This window comes from Urocitellus parryii, chromosome X (assembly GCF_045843805.1).
Source record: "Urocitellus parryii isolate mUroPar1 chromosome X, mUroPar1.hap1, whole genome shotgun sequence".
Taxonomy (NCBI): domain Eukaryota; kingdom Metazoa; phylum Chordata; class Mammalia; order Rodentia; family Sciuridae; genus Urocitellus; species Urocitellus parryii.
The window spans coordinates 21,663,160-21,683,331 of record NC_135547.1 but is presented as its reverse complement, the minus strand read 5'-3'; the positions used below and the strand labels follow the sequence as shown (position 1 = coordinate 21,683,331).

Below are 20,172 nucleotides of genomic sequence, written 5' to 3'. Positions count from 1 at the left end.
GTTTTCTTTTTTTAGTTATGAAGGATGTTTTCTATTTTTAAAATTTTTATTGATACACTATAATTATACATTAATAGTAGGACTTGATGCCATATATTTGCACATTACTTACATTCTATTGTATTTCTCCCCACCACTAAAATGTAAGCCCCAAGAGAGATGATTTCATCCTGTATTTCCAACACCTAGAACAGTGGTAGGTATATAGTAGATAATTATTTGATGAACAAAGACTGAAGAAGTTGTTTTGTCAATGTGTCACAAAGGGCAAGAATCTAAATCTGTGTATAAGTGGTTACTTTTCTAACAATGGTGATGAACTTAAATTAAACATATAACTTTTAGTCAGCTAAAACAAAAAGCCAGTAGGTAGGTATGCAAGAGATGGGTATTTCTGAATCAAGATGAAAAAACTATTTAGGATAGCCTGAAGATAAAGAGGGATCAGAGGCTGGGATTGTAGCTCAGTGGTAGAGCACTTGCCTAGCATGTGCGAGGCACTGGGTTCTATTCTCAGACCACATACCAATAAATAAATAAAATTTAAAAATTCATCAACTAATAAAAATATTTTTTAAAAAAGAGGGATCAGGGTGACAAGATAAAATTCATTAGTACCAATTAAAACACAACTGTAACTGCCTATAATAAGTAAGGTTAATATTGATTGAAATGTTTTAAACAAATTAAAATGCTGTTACATGGCACAGAACTTTAAGAGTATTATATGTGTATTTTGAATCTTTATTAACAGTATTATATTTTTAAGAAAATACCCTGATATATAAGAAATAGAATTCTATGGAAGAACACAAAGCTGTATCCCCGTACCTAATGTACTGCTTATAGCATGTGGTGTTTCATGTTTCTGAACTATTGGCAGAGAACCTACACATAAATAAAAAGAGAAGCTATCTTTAAAATGCAAATAAATTATTTCTGGGTGAACATTTAAAATTTTTAAAAAATGAGCATCATTAATTCCACTAAACTTGTATACTTATGAATCGTTAAAGTGGCAAACTTTATATCACATATATTTTATCATAATTTAAAGGTTTTAAAAAATTGAGTAGAAAAGTGGAAATTGACAAAATATCCTAGAGATACGTATGAAAATAAAAGACCAGAGTATCATGAAGTTCACTACTATGAAACAAACCACTTCTAAAAATTTTGGAAAATGATTCATTCAAAATACATTCATGAAGTTCTGATTTTGGAGTTTAAGGAAAAAAACACTCATGATTGAGTCAAATGACTTCAGAGCTTGTCCACCTTTATGTTTATTAAGATCACAAAGCGGGCTTTTGCTAGGTTTTAAAGTTCAAGAAAGTAGCCTGGTGTAGTAGTGCACCCCAGTAATCCCAGATACTTGGGAGGTTAAGGCAGAAAGATCACAAGTTCAAGGCCAGCCTTGACAACTCAGCAAGACCCAGTCTCATTGTAAAAAATAAAAAGGGATGGGGATGTGGCTCAGTGGCAGAGTGCCTTTGAGTTTAATTCCCAATAATGCAGGAAAAATGTTCAAGAAATTACTTAATAAAATATAAACAGTGAGCTTCTAAATATGCTGGGAGAAAAAGTGCAAGATGCATTCAATAGATAATGTTCTTGATCTGTAGGCCAAGCAATCAGGCTTCCATTGAGAAGCAAAGCAATCTTTCTAGTTACTTATATGATACAATCTACAGTTTTATATGAAGTTATTTATTAGAAAACAATTCTCAAGGCCCTTTAACAATACAAATTTTATTAAAAAAATAAGTAACATCAAAACTGTTCAGCAAATCTATATTCAATGTAACCAAAATAAACAAACACCAAATTAAAAAAAATATACATCTATATATATATATGGGCAAGAAACAAGTGCATTTTTTGGTCCCAATATTTTTGAATATATTATCTTTATCCAAAGGAATTACATTAATGGCTAAGAAGATATTATGTATTAGATAATCAGAAATGTAACTTTAAAATTTGTTTTAAGGTCTGAAAGAGGAGTTTTTGCCAATTCTTTATGTCTTTGAACTCACAATCCCCAAGATGTTAATGAAAGTCCCAAGATAGAGCATGTAATAATGTCTAATGAGCTGAACAAGTATCAAAATTAAGAAGCTACCAGTAGGTAGCCACATGAAATCTGTGGAGAATTATAAAGAAAATTATTGGAGTTCTTAACAAAAACAAAACAAACACAAAACAAAAGCTTTAAAGAGAAGAGTACAAAAATAGACATAACAAAACGGACATCAATAAATTTGATGAACAACATAACACCAAGCTACTAAAATTTAATGAAAAAAAATTAAATTAAAAAATCTAAATATTAGTATTGCTGAAAACTCCTAGGATTAATACTGGATAAAACTTTAAATGACAATGTGAATAGTTGTTACTTTGGAATTGTAAATTTAAAGTTCACTTTTCCAAAAACATAAAAGTAATCTTGGTTCTCTATACAACAGAAATTTCATTTTCTTTAGACTGCATGCATGCTATAGGAAGATTAAAGGGCAGCAGCCAAAATGATTCAACTTCAACTTGGATGTTGAAGCACTGATTTGATGGGCTTTTCTTGGTTAGAATCAACCCATAAGCTTAAGATCAAGAATGAAAGCCCCCAGTGGGGAGTTGTGCTCAATTTGGTGGGCCTTGAGGTCATCTCTGGCCAAATCAGCATCAGCATTATGGGAGGCCAGTCAGGTAGGAAGGGACTCTCCCAAGATCTGATTCCTTAAGGCCACAAACTAGAAGAAGTCTCACAGTCAAATAATTCACATTCCTTGGAAAGACAGAACAGGCATCAGTTGTGTCCATCGAAGGGGGACACTGTCCAGGAGTATACTGGACATTTTTTGAAATTTCTGTGTTGCTTCTGCATCTGAAAAATAGGAAAAAAATAGAACAATGACAGACAAAAGAATGAGGGAAAAAACATCTATCTGACCTAAAAATGTAAGACTTATAAGAAATTAAGAAAGCAGACAAAACAGACAAAAAAGATGAACAGCTATGTCATTTGGAATGTAATATTCAGAAGGCAAGTACAGGAGAAAAAAACACAAATTATTTTAAGCAAAGCAAGAAAAGATCATAACAACAAAAGTTATTTTTGGAGAAAGTCAACTAGAGGAAAAAAAAAAACACGTTAACCTGACACAAAGATAAGGTGGAATAAGAATCTAGTGCCATCTGAAAGCTGAAAAGAGCTGAATGTCATGAACTTTGTTTAACCACCTTCATGTGAGAAAACACTTCAGAACTTTGAACTTAGGAAACTGCCTTTGTGTAAGAAAACACTTCAGAACTTTGAACTTAGGAAATTCCAACTTGTCTTGCACCAGGTTGCACGAGCTCCATAGAGCAGGAATCTATTTCAACAAGCCGCTTTAAAAACAAAAACAAAAACAAAATACTTTAATATTTTTCATTTCTATTAATTATACATTTTAAAATTACAACAGTGCTAAAATCCATCAAAGTAAAATGCACTGAATTAAAATTAAACTTACTCAGAAGTGGGTTCAGAAGTTGAGGTACTTTCGGAAACTGTAACCAGAAGAAGAGTTTTACATTTAAAATAGCATATATGAAGAATAAATTAATTTGTAATACCTGAAAGCCCATACTGGGGCTGATCAAAAGTACTAGATTAAATATCTAAAACTCAAAGTAACACTATTATATATACATACCATTCTCTATTACAACTTGGCAAGTATGAGTTTTACGTTGACTTAAGTGTTTAGCCATACGGTCTAAGCCAGAAGAATCAGTTAGGAAATCACACTTAAGGCACACAAGAGTAATGCCCCTATGGAAAAAAGAATTAGATGGTAAGAGAGACTCTTATCTTGTATAGAAATCAATACACAAGTTCAATGATTACTGCTCCACATAATATAACTTTTTATTTTATGTACCAAGATTATCATTTTCAAATTTTGTAATATGAAATATACATTTGCCGAGGACTTCCTTTGCACATTGTACTACTAGGTATCACAGACACAATTAGTGAAGAAATAGGGTACAGTCTATGCAGCCTATAATCTTGTGTCTAATTTAAGACAAAATTAGAAAGGAAATGTGAGATGGGCTAGGATTGTAGCTCAGTGGTAGACTGCTTGCCTGGCATATGTGAGGCACTGGGTTCAATTCTCAGCACCATGTGTAAATAAGTAAAATAAACATCCATTGACAACTAAAAAAAATAAAATGTGAGGATTTAAAAATAAATTCCTTAATGTAATTATTATCAGTTTATTAACAAAGCATAAATGTATTTTTCAAGTTCATCAGATACTTTAAATTGGAATATCCTTCCTGTATAGGAATAAAAAACAGTAACATATGGGCTGGGGTTGTGGCTGAGTGCTAGAGTGCTAGCCTAGCACATGTGAGGCACTGGGTTCGATTCTCAGAACCACATAAAAATAAATAAATTTAAAAAAATGGTAACAGAGCTGCGGATGTGGCTCAAGTGGTAGCACGCTCGCCTAGCATGTGTGAGGCACTGGGTTCGATTCTCAGCACCACGTAAAAATAAAAAATATATATTGTGAAAAAAAACCCAGTAACATACCTTAGATTCATTCTCCCCTGAAGTTCTAGTCTTAATAGTCTGTTTTTATACCTAGCTCTTACTCAGATGAATCACATATTATCTTTGTAAAATTGAAATTGTGGGCTTCCTCCCCCAAATCATCCTTCCTGTTTGTTCTCTTTTATGGTGCCACTTCCCTGACACTGATACAAACCAGTAGTTATCTTTTCCTTAAAACATTCAATATTTCAAACATCTAGAACAGTAACAATTTATTGGGCATTTATGCTGTGCCAGGTTGAGGGTTTTAGACATATCAGCTGATTTATATTTTCTAACAACCCAGAGAAGCAGGTGCTATCATTAGCACTTTTCTATAGAGGACAGGATCAAGTTTACTTAACTACCAAGGCCAGCATGAGGTTTGAAACTGAACCCTTTGATTCCAGAGCTCATGATATTAAATATGATGTGATAACACTTCACTACCTAGGTCATCATTAAATCAGTTTTAACTACCACAATAACCTTTATCAGTCTATGCCTCATGCAACTACAACTTATCTTATATACCCAATCACAGTCTCCCTTTGGAACCCTTGATTCTACTCAAAACAACAATGGTTTCCCCAATGTTCTATAAAATTAAGTATAAATGACTTGGAATCGTTTTAAAGAATTCTAAACTCTGGATCTAAGCACAACACCATTCTCCCATGGGCTGAAGTTGTGGCTCAGTGGCAGAGCACTTGCCTGGCACGTGTGAGGCACTGAGTTTGATCTTCAGCACCACATAAAAATAAATAAATAAAAATAAAGATAAATAAAATAAAAACTATTCCTGCAGACATTGATTTTAATACCACATTATATAAACTTTGTGTTTTTACCAAAATACACTACAAGTTATCCACTGTGAATGTCTGAATGTGTACTGTATGCTTTCTGTTTCCCATTATGCAAACTTTTATTCATGATATTTCTTCCAACTAGAATGCCCCTGTGCCTCTTAGAAGCAGAAAACATCTCTGTCCTTTGAAATCAGTTGCTTTGATTGTACTTATTACAAACCTCCTTGTATTACTGTAGTTATTTTTGTTCATACATTTATATCCCTCCAATAAATTGTACATTCCTTGAAGGGAGGTACCAAGCTGGCTGCCTTCTTTATCACTATAATTTGTATAGGATCTGATATATTCTGATGTATATGTGGCAGATGTACAACAAATAATTTAAAAATAAAGAATTCATTTTAATAAAATAGTAATTACAAAAATATTATTCTATAGAACTATAAACATACTAAGTACCATATATAAAAAATTGACTAATTTTCTTTTTAAATTTGAGAACCACCCAAGTTAGGAAAAAAGCATCTCAGATCTTTAAAATCATACAGTTAATTTAGAAACCAAGCACACAAGTGAGCTTGTCAACAAAGTGAAAATCAAATTAAAATCTCATCTTCAACACTGAACCTATTTTAATTCTTTAAAAATATTCAGTAAAGGTAATACTTATTTTACTTTTTCCCCCCAAGTCACCGAATTGAGTAATGATTTAAAATAGCATGACTATGTTTTAAAAATTGAATCAAATTTCCCTCCATTTATGAGTTGTTGGTTCAACATCATCCACATGTTATTTTCAATATGTACATTAACTTCTTTAACAAATATTTTCTGAATGCCTATTACATGCCACGCACTATTCAATATGAGTGAAACAATTAAACAAGGAAAGATGGATGTAAAAGGAATTAGAAAACTGAAAAACCCACAATGCTTAGCAGCTTCTAAGATTTTGTGATATAACCAAAGTTAATTATCATTTAGAAATATTAATCAGTAATTCTTTCTGTACAGTAAGCAAGCTATGTACTTTTATTTCATAAAGAAAAACTAAGAATTTGAAAGCTATATATTAATTTTAACTATTACAATGTTTTAATGAACTCATTTCTATTCAAATATTATTAGCCTTATTTTTTGTTTTACAATGCAAATGCATGAAGATTTGATCTCAATGCCTGGCACCACTGAACCAAAGTTCAGTCAGAGATGACAGGCCATCCCTCACTATAATCAAAGAATATAGTGAACAGAATTGTATCATGTCGAGTAACAATCACTGAGGGTTTCAAATCAGGTACCCAACTATTATGTTTTTAAAAGTTACTATAATTTTTCAGTAAAAGAATGGAAAAAGATCAACCAGTTACCTGAGAATTCCTGAATGCTTCTTGAAAATATAAAACCGTTTACTTGGGTGGTTGCTATGAGAACTGGAGAGATAAAACACAAACAAGATTTTTAAAAACTTTTATTATATAAAAAGTTTTATTAATTACATGACCACATTTCAATTCTTTTCTTAATTTTTCAATTTTGAATAAAAGATCATTATTAAATGATAAGATTCTGTTGATCACTGCTATGATCTGAATTACTGTCCCTCCCCCCAAATTCACGTTAAAACCTAACCCCCATTGTGATGCTATTAGGAGGTAGAGCCTTTGAGTGGAGAGCAGAATTCTTATGAATGAGACTAATGCCCTTGTAAGAGAGACCTTAGAAAGACTCTGGCTTGCCCCTTTCACCAGGTGATGATGCAGTAAGAAAATGCTATCAGGAATGGGCCCTCACCAGAAACCTGTTATCTGTTGGCACCTTGATTGTGGGCTTCCCAGCCTCCAGAACTATGAGAAATAAATTTCTGTTGTTTAAAAAAGCCACCCAGTCTATAGTATTTGGCCCAAATGGACTAAGACAGTCATTTCTGTTTAATTCAATATTTTTATCTTACATTCCATTTTACCTGTAGTATATTTTCTAATGACATATTTCCCTGAGAACATTCTTAAGATGTTCAGTACTTCACCACTATAAAAAAAATACTCAAAGAGTTAAAAATGCAAACAGCATCAAATTAATTCTTTCAATTATTAAGAGTAAAAACAATTAAAAAGTTATTTGCTACTAATGTATTTTGCTATAATAGAAATTGCTATGAATAATAATTATTTATTTTCTAATCTTAAAACATTGGGGGAGGGCAAATAGTCCTAATGATACTAGAAGTAAATGCTACCTGAGCTAGATGATATTGCTCAATATTGATAAAAATATTTAAAGAGATTTTTGCAATGACTGGGAGAACTTTAATTTTTAATTTTTATTTTTTGCAGTACTGGGGATTGAAGAAAGGGGTACATTACCACTGAGCTACATCCCCAGTTTGTTTTAAATTTTTTAAATATTTTGAGACAGGATCTCACTTAGTTGCCCAGGCTGGCCTTGAACTTGAGATCCTCCTGCTTCAGCCTCCTGAGTCCTGGGATTACAAGCATGTGCTGCCACCATGCCTGGATTACTAGGAGAACTTTTAAAGAAAGCAAATTTAAGGAAGTGGAACTTGTGAGTTAAAAGAATGCTTCTCCTATGCAAAGAACCAAAAAACAACAATCTAAACTTTGTAGACAATGGTAATAGTTTTTATATCCTCCACCTTTTAACTCACAAGGAAAGCTTTCCTGTTAGAGACCAGCCTAGTGCAGCAACACTAAAAGTGTGGTCCATGGACCAGCAGCATCAGCATCACCTGAGATCTTATGAGAAATGCAGTTACCTCAGCTCTCCCTCACCATAAATCTAACAAATTAATCTCTGGAAGTGGAGCCCAGAAATAGATTTTAATGCATTTTCTAGCTGATTCCTATGCAAGTTAAAGTTTGAGAAGCACTAACTGTATTTTGCACTAACAGATACAAATGAGTAAACATGTCATGGCAATAGCTACCCTCAAACACAAGGTAACCACCACCAGCAAACTATGCATGCATGGGGAAAGAATCTGACTAGCTACAATCTCAAGAAAATACTCTCAGAATAGGTACCATGGTAAATATAAAGAGCTTCTCTCACAAGATAATATAGACACATATGAAACAGAATAATGAAATATTACAGAACTCAAGAGAAATTATCCCTGTTGAGTGTCAATGATCAAACACTTCACAGAAGGTGAACTGAGGGAAGGAGAGGGCATTCCAGGAAATAACTAAGAATAGGAAATTCACTTTAGATGTTGAATATGGAGAAACTATCTTGTGAAAAAGATCAATAATCTGGGGGCCTTTCTTCTGAGAATATACTTGGTTATGGTTTGGGAATAAAGGTACTTGACCTTATAGACAACTCAGTCCTATGAGAAAAAAGTTTATACCAGGTAGGAGTAAGGGTATGCCACTTACAGTAAGGTATGAGGCAAGAAAGCATAGTGCTACTAAAGTAGGAAAAATGAAAGGGACCCATAAAGCCTTTAGAGAGAACTGAAATCTTTCAGTTCTATATAAGGCTAATGATAAATAAGAGTTTAATGTGTGGAATGACAGTGCAGGTTTGGGGCTCACTGGAAGTTGGGAGCCTGTGGCCTATTGAGAATGATAAGGGACAGAATGGGACTAGAGGTCCAATGAGATATTTTGGGGCTTCTATGGAAAATGGGAAAAGAAGAATGAAATGACACATGGTGTCAGGGTTTAGAACTTAAATGTCCTCCAAAGCCCACATGCTAAAGCACTGATCATCAGCCTGTGCATTTCTTGTAGAAATAGATAAAGCAATCATGAAATTCATATGGAAAAATAAAAGACCCAGAATAGCAAAAGCAATTCTAAGCAGGAAGTGTCAAACAGGAGGTGTAGCGATACCAGATTTCAAACTGTACTACAGAGCAATAGTAACAAAAACAGCATGGTACTGGTACCAAAACAGGTGGGTGGACCAATGGTATAGAATAGAGGACACAGAGACCAATCCACAAAATTACAACTATCTTATATTTGATAAAGGGGCTAAAAGCATGCAATGGAGGAAGGATAGCATCTTCAACAAATGGTGCTGGGAAAACTGGAAATCCATATGCAACAAAATGAAACTGATGGGCTGGGGATGTGGCTCAAGCGGTAGCACGCTCGCCTGGCATGCGTGCGGCCCGGGTTCGATCCTCAGCACCACATGCAAACGAAGATGTTGTGTCTGCCGAGAACCAAGAAAAAATAAATAAATGTTAAAAAAAAAAAAAAAGAAACTGAATCCCCTTCTCTAGCCATGCACAAAAGTTAACTCAAAATGGATCAAGGACCTTGATATCAAATCAGACTATGCGTCTGATAGAAGAAAAAGTTGGCTCTGATCTACATATTGTGGGGGCGGGCTCCAAATTCCTTAATAGGACACCCATAGCACAAGAGTTAATAACAAGAATCAACAAATGGGACTTACTTAAACTAAAAAGTTTTTTCTCAGCAAAAGAAACAATAAGAGAGGTAAACAGGGAGCCTACATCATGGGAACAAATTTTTACTCCACACACTTCAGATAGAGCCCTAATATCCAGAGTATACAAAGAACTCAAAAAATTAAACAATAAGAAAACAAATAACCCAATCAACAAATGGGCCAAGGACCTGAACAGACACTTCTCAGAGGAGGACATACAATCAATCAACAAGCACATGAAAAAATGCTCACCATCTCTAGCAGTCAGAGAAATGCAAATCAAAACCACCCTAAGATACCATCTCACTCCAGTAAGATTGGCAGCCATTATGAAGTCAAACAACAACAAGTGCTGGTGAGGATGTGGGGAAAAGGGTACTCTTGTACATTGCTGGTGGGACTGCAAATTGGTGTGGCCAATTTGGAAAGCAGTATGGAGATTCCTGGGAAAGCTGGAAATGGAACCACCATTTGACCCAGCTATTCCCCTTCTCGGACTATTCCCTGAAGACCTTAAAAGAGCGTACTATACTACAGGGATACTGCCACATCGATGTTCATAGCAGCACAATTCACAATAGCTAGACTGTGGAACCAACCCAGATGCCCTTCAATAGATGAATGGATAAAAAAATGTGGCATTTATACACAATGAAGTACTACACAGCACTAAAAAATGACAAAATCATGGAATTTGCAGGGAAATGGATTGCATTAGAGCAGATTATGCTAAGTGAAGCTAGCCAATCCCTAAAAAACAAATGCTCAATGTTTTCTTTGATATAAGGAGAGCAACTAAGAACAGAGCAGGGAGGAAGAGCATGAGGAAAAGATTAACATTAAACAGAGACATGAGGTGGGAGGGAAAGGGAGAGAAAAGGGAAATTGCATGGAAATTGAGGGAGACCCTCATTGTTATACAAAATTACATATAAGAGGTTGTGAGGGGAATGGGAAAAAAAAACAAGGAGAGAAATGAATTACAGTAGATGGGGTAGAGAGAGAAGATGGGAGGGGAGGGGAGGGGGGATAGTAGAGGATAGGAAAGGTAGCAGAATACAACAGTTACTAATATGGCATTATGTAAAAATGTGGATGTGTAACCGATGTGATTCTGCAATCTTTGTAATGTTTTGAACAACCAATTAAAAAAAAAAAAAGAAAATTGATCATCAGCCTGTGGTACTACTGTGAAGTGGTGAAGTCTTTATGTGCTCTAGAAGTCTATGGGACATCAGACTCTTTCTTTTCATTTCCATGCCACCACATAGTGAGGGCTTTGCCCCAGTATGTGCTCCCCACCATAATGCACTGCCTTGCCCCAGTCCTAAAAACAAAGCCAGCTGACCATGGACTGAAACCTCTGAAACCCTGGGCCAAAATAAAATTTTCTTCCTTATAAGTTGTTTATCTCAGGTATTCTGTCATAGTCACAGAATTCTAACACACATAGGTTTAAGAAACATCAAAAATATTTTCCAATTTAATCCTTTATAAATGAGGGGCAGAGTTAATGCACTATTAGGGCAGTCATGTGTTTGGCACAGAGTGAGATCAACATTGCTACCAGCAGCAAACTGAGGAAAAGGCTGGCTGGGGCTCTATTTAGAACAACTGGGGTAAGGGTGTAAAACCACTGAGGTAGTGGGAAGGTAGAGTGATAAACTGCAGAAGGTAGATTCTCAGGAAGCCACAATAAATGGTGGCAGAGCAAGACAACCTCACCAGCTTCAGAAACTTGGGACAGTGAATTATTTCCAGCTGTTGCTTCACATTTATGCAAATAATACCCTGAAGCAGACTGAGTATAAAGGGTATTGGGATGAAGGTGGTTTGAATCCTAGACATACAATAATGTTTGACTTAATATCAAACAGAAATGAAGAACTAGGTCTCAGTAAACTCATCATTGAAATTGGGAGGATTTACAGTTGAAAGGTAAAAGAGAAAACACTGAGAGTGGTTAAAGTAGTGACAGTTTAACAGAAATTGAGTTTCAAACGTGAGTGATTAGGGACAAAGGGTGTAACTCAGTGGTACAGCACTTGACTAGCGTGTTCAAGGCCCTGGGTTTCATCCATGGTCCCAACATCAAAGTGATTAGTCAAAATTATCAAATACTCTAAAGAAGTCACAGAGGGGTAAGAAAGAAAACTAGTGAGCATATTTAGTATTGGGACATGACTGATAATTTTTTATACTGGAGATTAAATCCAGGGGCATTTAACTACTGAGCCACATCTCCAGCCCTTTTTAATATTTTATTTAGAGATAAGGTCTCACTGAGTTGCTTAGGGCCTTGGTAAGTTTTGAGGTTGGCTTTGAACTCACACTCCTCCTGCCTCAGCCTCCCCTACCACTGAGATTTTAGGCATGTGCCACCACACCTGGCCACCTAGTTTAAAAGTTTAAACTACCTTTTAAAGGAGTAACTTTAGTTATAGGTAGGGATAATACTCAAATTACAAAGAGTAAAAAATGACAAATAAGCTAGTAAAAAATATTCTTTGTAAATGCTGATGGTAAAAGAAAGATAAGCAAATACACAAAATAAAAACAAATCACCTTCATCCTACAAAGCAAACAAACAAACCCCAAAATCCAAGAACTCTTATAGGCAGAAGATATGTGTAGAAAGAAATTAAATGAATGCCCAAAACAGCTGAATAAAGTTGTGGAGGAAATATAGATGATTATAAAAGTGGATCATGTCTATTTTCTGAGATTAAACTATGGATGAAGGAAAAAATTTGAGGTAGGAAAAAGTTAATCTTGGGAAAATCAAAAGCAATGACCTCTGAGTAATCTGTAGGCAAGATTAATAACTGAGAAAATAGAATAAAATTCTTAAGGTCATGAAAAGTATTTAGACAACTGATGCTGATAAAACAGATATTTTTAAAAGACCAAATTAAAGATCATCAATTCACAGCTGAAACAAGTGGTTCGATAGACTAGAAGCAAGCACAGATACTTCAAAAAGGATAAAAGATTCAAGAACAGCAAGACTAAGCATGACTGAAGATGTAAAAGGATTCTAGGACAAAAAACAAAGCACCATTCAAAACAGATGACCCTTGAGGCTTGGTGAGGTTGACTAAAAAATTGGATTGATATTGCTGGAATAGAAACAGTGATCAAGACCCTGAAAGTAATGTAATGAGAATTTGAAATCAATATTGTGTACAATAAGATAAAATGAGACTGTAGTAAGAAAGGGAAGTGGACGTGAAAGAAGTTAGAAATGGACATGGAATGCTAGCACCAAGAAGTCAAAGTATCCTGAGGTCAGGCTGAACGTTATGGGAGGTGGGGTGGGAAGTGCTGAAGTCATCAAAAAGTGAGGGAAAACCCTTCATACCTGGGGTAGCCTACTAGGACCAGAAAGCAACAAAGAGATCTTGTTATAATATTCGATAAAACTACTTTTATTGGTTATATCTTTTTACTAACTGAAATAGAACTACCTCAATATTTATATCTGAATTTTTTTGGCTATTTAAAAAAGTCCATCCTGAAGGAATAAGTCCCTACAAAATAAGTCCAAATGAAAGTAAAATGAACTCTGAAGTCTTTCTTCTAGTATGGAGTACACAGTAGGTACACAAATTATGGCAGCTGAATCAATATATGAAAAAGAATTCCAGGGCAGGGGTTGTGATTTAAAGATAGAGCGCTCGCCTAGCATGCATGAGGCACTGGATTCGATCCTCAGCACCAAATAAAAATAAAATAAAGGTATTGTGTCCATCTAAAATTAAAAAATAAATGTTTAAGACAGAATTCTAATAGCAATAGTATGAATGGAGTATTCTTATAGCTTCTTATTTCATATTTCATTGAATGAATTTAAACATAGATGGATGGCTAGAGAAAGGAATGGATAAATGGATAAGGGAAGAGTGGAAGAGGGAAAAGAAGAGAGAAAAAGAGAGGGAGAGAGAGTGAGGCAGGTAGAGTAGCAGGCCGAAAGAAAAAGTAAATAATATTCTTAGCATTACTGAAAAACCTGGAGCCTCTCAAAGTGATCATTTGAAGAGGGTAATTCATGTAGTTACATGTGTTTATTTGATAAATATATTGAAGACATTTAAAATTTTATATTTAAGCTGGGTGTAGTGGCTCACACCTATAATCCCAGTGACTAAAGAGGCTGAGGCAGGAGAATTCCTGATTTGAGGCCAGCCTGAATAAGTCAACGAGACCCTAAGTAACTTAGTGAGACCCTGACTCAAAAGTAAAAAGGGCTAAGGATGAAGCTAAATAGTAAAGTTGCCTAGGGTTCAATACCCAGTACCAAGTTTAACTAAATTAAATCAAAATTTTGTATTTGAAAATAACCACTTTTTACTGAGAAGAAAAAAATTCCCATAGCAAAACACATTTCCCTAATAAAGCCATTCTACTTTCATTAGTCTGTTCTTACAATTTCTTTCCTAGTATTTTGATCAGTTACTATACTGAAACAGTACAAGGAACATCCTTGAAGTTCCCTTATGTTAGACTTTTAGCTCCTTGATAAGACAAACTTGCTTCTAATATGGGAACTTTGTTTTTAAAAAATAAATTTCTTGAATGGATATTTTAATTATTATTATTATTTAGGTGCTTGGGATGAACTCAGGGCCTGGCAACATGCTAGGCAAGGGTTCTACTGCTGAACTAAACCCCCATCCCTGAATGACAATTTTGATCAACAATTTACATATTTAACTTACCTCATCATATGATTTATAAAGGCTTTGTTACAGTTAGTGTTGTATTTGCAAAAATTACAGTGGATATATATAGAAAAGTGGCTTGCAAAGTCCTTTATTTTGGAATGACATTCAATGCACTTGTAAATTCCCCGACGACACCTTATGAAGGCAAAGGAAAAAAAATGATAAAAACATATTATAAAACAAAAACAACAATGCAATGTCTTATTAAGAATTCATTAATTGAAAAATGAAGTTATATTCCATTTATGTATGATGTGTCAAAATGTTTTCTACTGTCATGTATAACTAATTAGAACAAATAAAAAGTCTTAAAAAAGAATTCATTAATTGAGGGGCTGGGGTTGTAGCTCAGTGGTAGAGTGTGCTTGCTTACCATGATTAAGGCACTAGGTTCAATTCTCAGAACCCCATTAAAAAAAGATCCATCAACAACTAAAATATATTTGTATATAAAGAATTCATTAATTAAAGACAAGATGTTTAAATTAATATCCTTAAATAGAAACTTAAAGTTTGAAAATATACTTTGAAACAATAAGTTAGAACAAGTGCAAAAAGTCAAACACCAGGGGCTGGGATTGTGGCTTAGTGGTAGAGAGCTTGCCTAGCATGGGTGAGGCACTGGGTTTGATTCTCAGCACCACATATAAACAAACAAACAAACAAATAACTAAAGGTCCATCAATAACTAACAATTTTTTTTTTAAAGTCAAATACCGGGCTGGGGATGTGGCTCAAGCGGTAGCGTGCTCGCCTGGCATGCATGTGGCCTGGGTTCGATCCTCAGCACCACATACAAATAAAGATGTTGTGTCTGCCAAAAACTAAAAAAACATAAATATTAAAATTCTCTCTCTCTCTCTCTCTCAAAAAAAAAAAAAGTCAAACACCGGTTAATATTTCCATGGAATGAAATGGATCAAATTAGCTGATTCAACTATCACAAGATAAAAGCACAAAATATAAGCTTGATGTAAAGGATTAAAAATATGGAATAAACACAGTAATTTGAATTTTAATCAGCAAATGTAAAAAGTCTATCTTTTATCATGTAAATGGTAATAAAAAGGTATACTTTTTACATTCACTTGCCTTTATGCCAGATAAGTGATTATCATGTAAATGTGCAAGAGGGTTCTGTGATATAGTAAATTATATTAAAATGAACTTTTAATATTTAAAATTAAATTAGTATTTTTAACAGGACTAATCAGGATAAAAAGTACCTTAAGTTTTTCAAAGCTATGCTGATTTTATTTTTTCGGTTGCGTTGTCTTTTCTGCTTGTAAGAGTGTTTGGCTTTGCTTTTAGTTGTAACTCCACCTCCACTCTGTTTACTTGTGTTGGGTTTACTTGCAGCAGAGGCAGCTGCATTAGGCTTACTTGTCTTAGATTTACTTGCATTAGATTTTGTGAGATTTTTAGCAGTTGTGCTTTTAGACTTTGGAGGTAAGACCTGAAGAGAAGAAGTACTTGGAGCACAATTGGATGGTGTACTTGATGGTCTTGGCTGAAGAGGTCCAAATGAAGCTCGAATAGTTACCTAAAACAACAACAACATATATATATATATATATTTTTTTTTTTCCTAGAAAATTAATTTCACAGTAGTGTTAAAAATATCATCTGTAAGTTCTCACATTTATTATCAATGTATTTTAGACAAGTTGCCAAAACAATTCCATGGGGAAAGAATACTCTTACCAACAGATGGTGCTGTTAAAAACTAATATCTATACACAAATCATACTTCATAGTAAATACAAAATTTAACTCCAAATGTACCAAAGACCAAATTTTATGACCTCAAAAGGTAAAACTTTTATAAGAAAATATGATAGTAAGTCCTCATGGCTATAAGTTAGGCAATGGTTTCTGAAATATGTCACCCAAAGCATAAGCAAAAACAGCAGACAAAAAAATAGATAAATGGGCATTTCTTCAATGATACAAAAACTTATACATAAGTTTTTGTAGCAGCATTATTCATAATAGCCAAAAGGAGAAACAACTCAATGCCCACCAAATGATGAATGGATAAATAAAAGGTGGACTATCCATAACATGAAATATTATTTAGTCATAAAAAGGAATGAGATATTGAAACATGCTATAATATGGATGAACCTAGGAAACATTATGGCAGCCTAAAGAAATCAGTCCCCAAAGATTACATATTGTGTGATTTTATTTATAATAGGAAAATCCACAGGGACTGAAGGTAGATGTAAGTTTGCATGGGATGGTGGTGGAGAAACAGAGTGACCGCTAATTGGCATGGGGATTCTTTTGGGGGTGATAAAAATGTTCTAAAATTGACTGTTGGTGATGTTTTAAAAACTCTGAGAATGTTCTAAAATAAAATCATTGGATTGCACAATTTAACTAGATGAATTACATGGTATATGAATTGCATTTTCAACAAAGTTGTTACAAAAAAATCACTGTAATACAAAAAGTTAAATATAATTATTTTGAAAATAGTAAATATAAACAACAATAAATTCTCTCATTTATTCTAGATGGTCATACCAATTAAATGAAATTTAGCTTGGTATTAATTTCCTGATATTATATATATTTTTTCTATTGGTAGCAGTTATATGTTAACATAGATATTAATGGATAATTAGGAGTGTTAGTGCAATTTTAGCAATATTAAAAAAGCATGTTCCCTAGCTATTTTTATACTTCAGTATAAGTAAAAAGTTTTCACAAATAGAGATCAAAATTAAAAGCTGAGGATATAGCTCAGTGGTAGAGCACTTAGCATGTAGAAGGCCCCAAGTTCAAACCCTAGCACCTTCGAACTACCTAACTACCTCCTACCTACATATGTACACAAATAAATCCCACAGCCTAAAATCACTCTGTAAAGGCCTGCATTATCAGATCGTCAGTAAATGTGACCTTCTCTTTCTTTCTGGGGACTCATTGGGTATGATTTTTGCTTCCAGATATCACAATGGAGGTTAAATCAATTTATTGTACAGCATGGAGATTTTTTAATAATGCTCAGAAGTTCCTTAATGGTAGCTAATATAAAAGTTATCACCTAACATTTGGAAAAAGAAAATATTCAATTATACCCAATAGTTAACGATGGAAAACAGTCACTTATTAACACTCTCTTTAATCATGTGACTATAATTCCCTCTATGTACTTGAGGAATAGTCTATGTGATGTTCTGTGAAATACACGTGACTTTGATATCATATAAAAGCCTAGGACAAGGAGTCAAAGGACCTGAAATTAAATTTCCATACTACTTGTTTCTAGCCATGTGATTGTGGGTAAGGAATTTATCCCATCTAAGCCTTCTTATCTGTAATATGGGGAGAATATGTACCTTGCCTATCTCATTAGAGCACTGCATAGATTAAATAAAAAAAATGTATGAAAAGGCACACTGATAAACTTTTTAAATTTGGAATTAAGCTTATTCCAAATGCTCTAAGATATTAATATTAATATTGGGGCACTTTGTTACTTGCAAGGGAAGATATGAGAAGTGTGTACTTCTTACATTAGTATTCTGCATGGAATGAATGACTGCAGAGAAGGACATCAGATAGTTTTTCAAAATCTCAGATCATTGCTTCACATTATATCTTCTATTTGAATTAACTAAAATATTCACATTCAAAAGTATGTACTCAAAGTTAAATATCAATGTCTGGGGATTATTTCAGTTTGGATTATCCATCCCTCCTTTGGATCAAATATTCAAGTAATAACTTCATATAAAGAAGTCAGAGAAAACATGTATATAAGGCAAACAGGAAAAGGAAAGTTTGTAGTTAGATGTGTGCTTCTTACTAAAAACAGCAATGCTATCCAGGAACAGAACTTGTTTCAACAAACCTATGGCATTCAAGGCATTAGGACAGATGCTTGGGACACAAAGATATTAAACAAGATTCCTGAACTAAAACATTTTGTAGTCTAGCCCCTGAAACAGACATATACTAATAACTGGAATAGCTCAAAAACAGCCTACAGAATACTGAAACAACAGCTGTCTCAGCCTACAGTTAATCTAGTTGCACTCTCTACAAAGTAATATTGCTTCAACAAAGCACATGTCAATCAACTCAAAAATACAATTTTGAAGTTTTCCTTTCCAAGATAAGAACAATAAAACCTAAAATTAAGGTCTTAATTATAATCAGATGTTATTTTGTATATTATAGATAACAGATGAAACTAGGCAGAAGTTTATTTCTCTTATACAAAATGTTAAAATACAACATATTTGATACTCACTTTTGTTCCAGGAGGCAATCCTTCCAGTTCTTTAGGCTTTATAAATGTACGATGCTGGGTCTTATGATCTGTTTTCTCCTTGCAGGTCAAAAATTGTAGCCTGCATTTTGTACAACGATGAATTCCTTTTTTCTGTTTACATAAAATAGTAGAAATAATAGTAGGAACAATAATTTTTACCACCATAAATTCTGGGGCCTGAAATTCATCTTAATTCTAATAACTAAACCATTTAAAACCAGTATCTTACCATCTCTCACTATAAATAATGTCATAATACCCTCTTTATGTTTTTTTTTTCTTTTTGGTGCTAGGGATGAGACCCAGGGCATTGTGCATACTAGCAAAGTGCTTTATTTCTTTTAAAATCAATCCTTACACTGGTATTTGAGTTTCAAAAGTTTTTGTTACTGCTGAGAGCCACAGCCGAGTCTGTATGGCCCCTGGCATTTTGCCAACAGTATTGATTGACAGGCAAGGCGTTAATATCCGCCTCTGCCGCTACTTTTGAGTTCTAGCGCTAATTTTGAGTTCTCGCGCTATTTTTAGTTCTCACGGGGATTCCCCGGGAGTTCCCATTGGTTGGCGAAGGGCAGGAGGAGGGTCCCCGGGGAGATATTTCCGGCTGGGGGTTCCTGGAGGAGCCTCGTGGCTTTTCGGGAGGATTCCCCAGGAGCGTGTGTGAGGTTTTTTCTTGCAGTAGAAAAAATAAAATTTGTTCCTGCTTTAGTGGCTCGTGATTTGTGCCCAGCCAGACTGCGGCATTTGGCGGCCCGGACGGGGAACGTCTGAAGCTTCGGGGTAAGTGAAATTGCTTACCCCTAAGGGAAGGCAAGAGAATGGGTGACCATTTTAAAAAACAATATGTTCTTGCTTTGATTTGTTTTGGTTTTGTTTCAAGCTGCCTATCCCTAGAATTTTCTCAGGCAGACTGGGAAAAATGGTTGGCTCAAGGTTTGAAGTTGTTTGCCCCTGAGGAAGAGATAGAAATAGACCACAAATGCACATGTCCAGAAAATAGGAAAATTGATACAATGATTTTTTGTTCCATTTTTGTTTCATTCTGTTTCGGTCTTGTTTTGTGTTATCTTTTTGGGTTGCGTTATCTTTGTAACAGATTAGAAATTAGTAAAAAACAAACTGAAAGAGTGTTAAATAAATTGTTAGAGGTTCAAACCATGGAGAAAGACAATTTAGATCAAGCAAAAGAGAAGGTCTCTCAAGCTAGTCAGACAGAGGAAGAAAATTTAAAGGAAGAAAGCTTAGAGGAGAAACAGCTATCAGGGGGGAAGCAACAACAGGAGGCTGCTACTAACACCGATCTATCACCAGAGGGCGTAATTC

At 34.5% G+C, this 20,172-nt stretch overlaps 1 protein-coding gene across 1 annotated transcript in view; it reads right to left on the bottom strand.

Annotated features, from left to right (window-relative positions):
- Window positions 1-1,867: 1,867 nt before the first annotated feature.
- The window catches only part of Znf280c (zinc finger protein 280C), a 64,794-nt gene continuing 46,489 nt past the window's right edge, over window positions 1,868-20,172 (bottom strand). The window contains exons 13-19 of the mRNA XM_077793876.1: window positions 18,829-18,960; window positions 15,788-16,104; window positions 14,556-14,696; window positions 6,777-6,839; window positions 3,702-3,820; window positions 3,519-3,555; window positions 1,868-3,393 (exon numbers count right to left, since the gene is read on the bottom strand). Of these exons, the coding sequence (XP_077650002.1) occupies window positions 3,378-3,393; window positions 3,519-3,555; window positions 3,702-3,820; window positions 6,777-6,839; window positions 14,556-14,696; window positions 15,788-16,104; window positions 18,829-18,960 (825 nt within the window). The 3' untranslated portion in view covers window positions 1,868-3,377. The remainder of the gene's footprint in view (window positions 3,394-3,518; window positions 3,556-3,701; window positions 3,821-6,776; window positions 6,840-14,555; window positions 14,697-15,787; window positions 16,105-18,828; window positions 18,961-20,172) is intronic.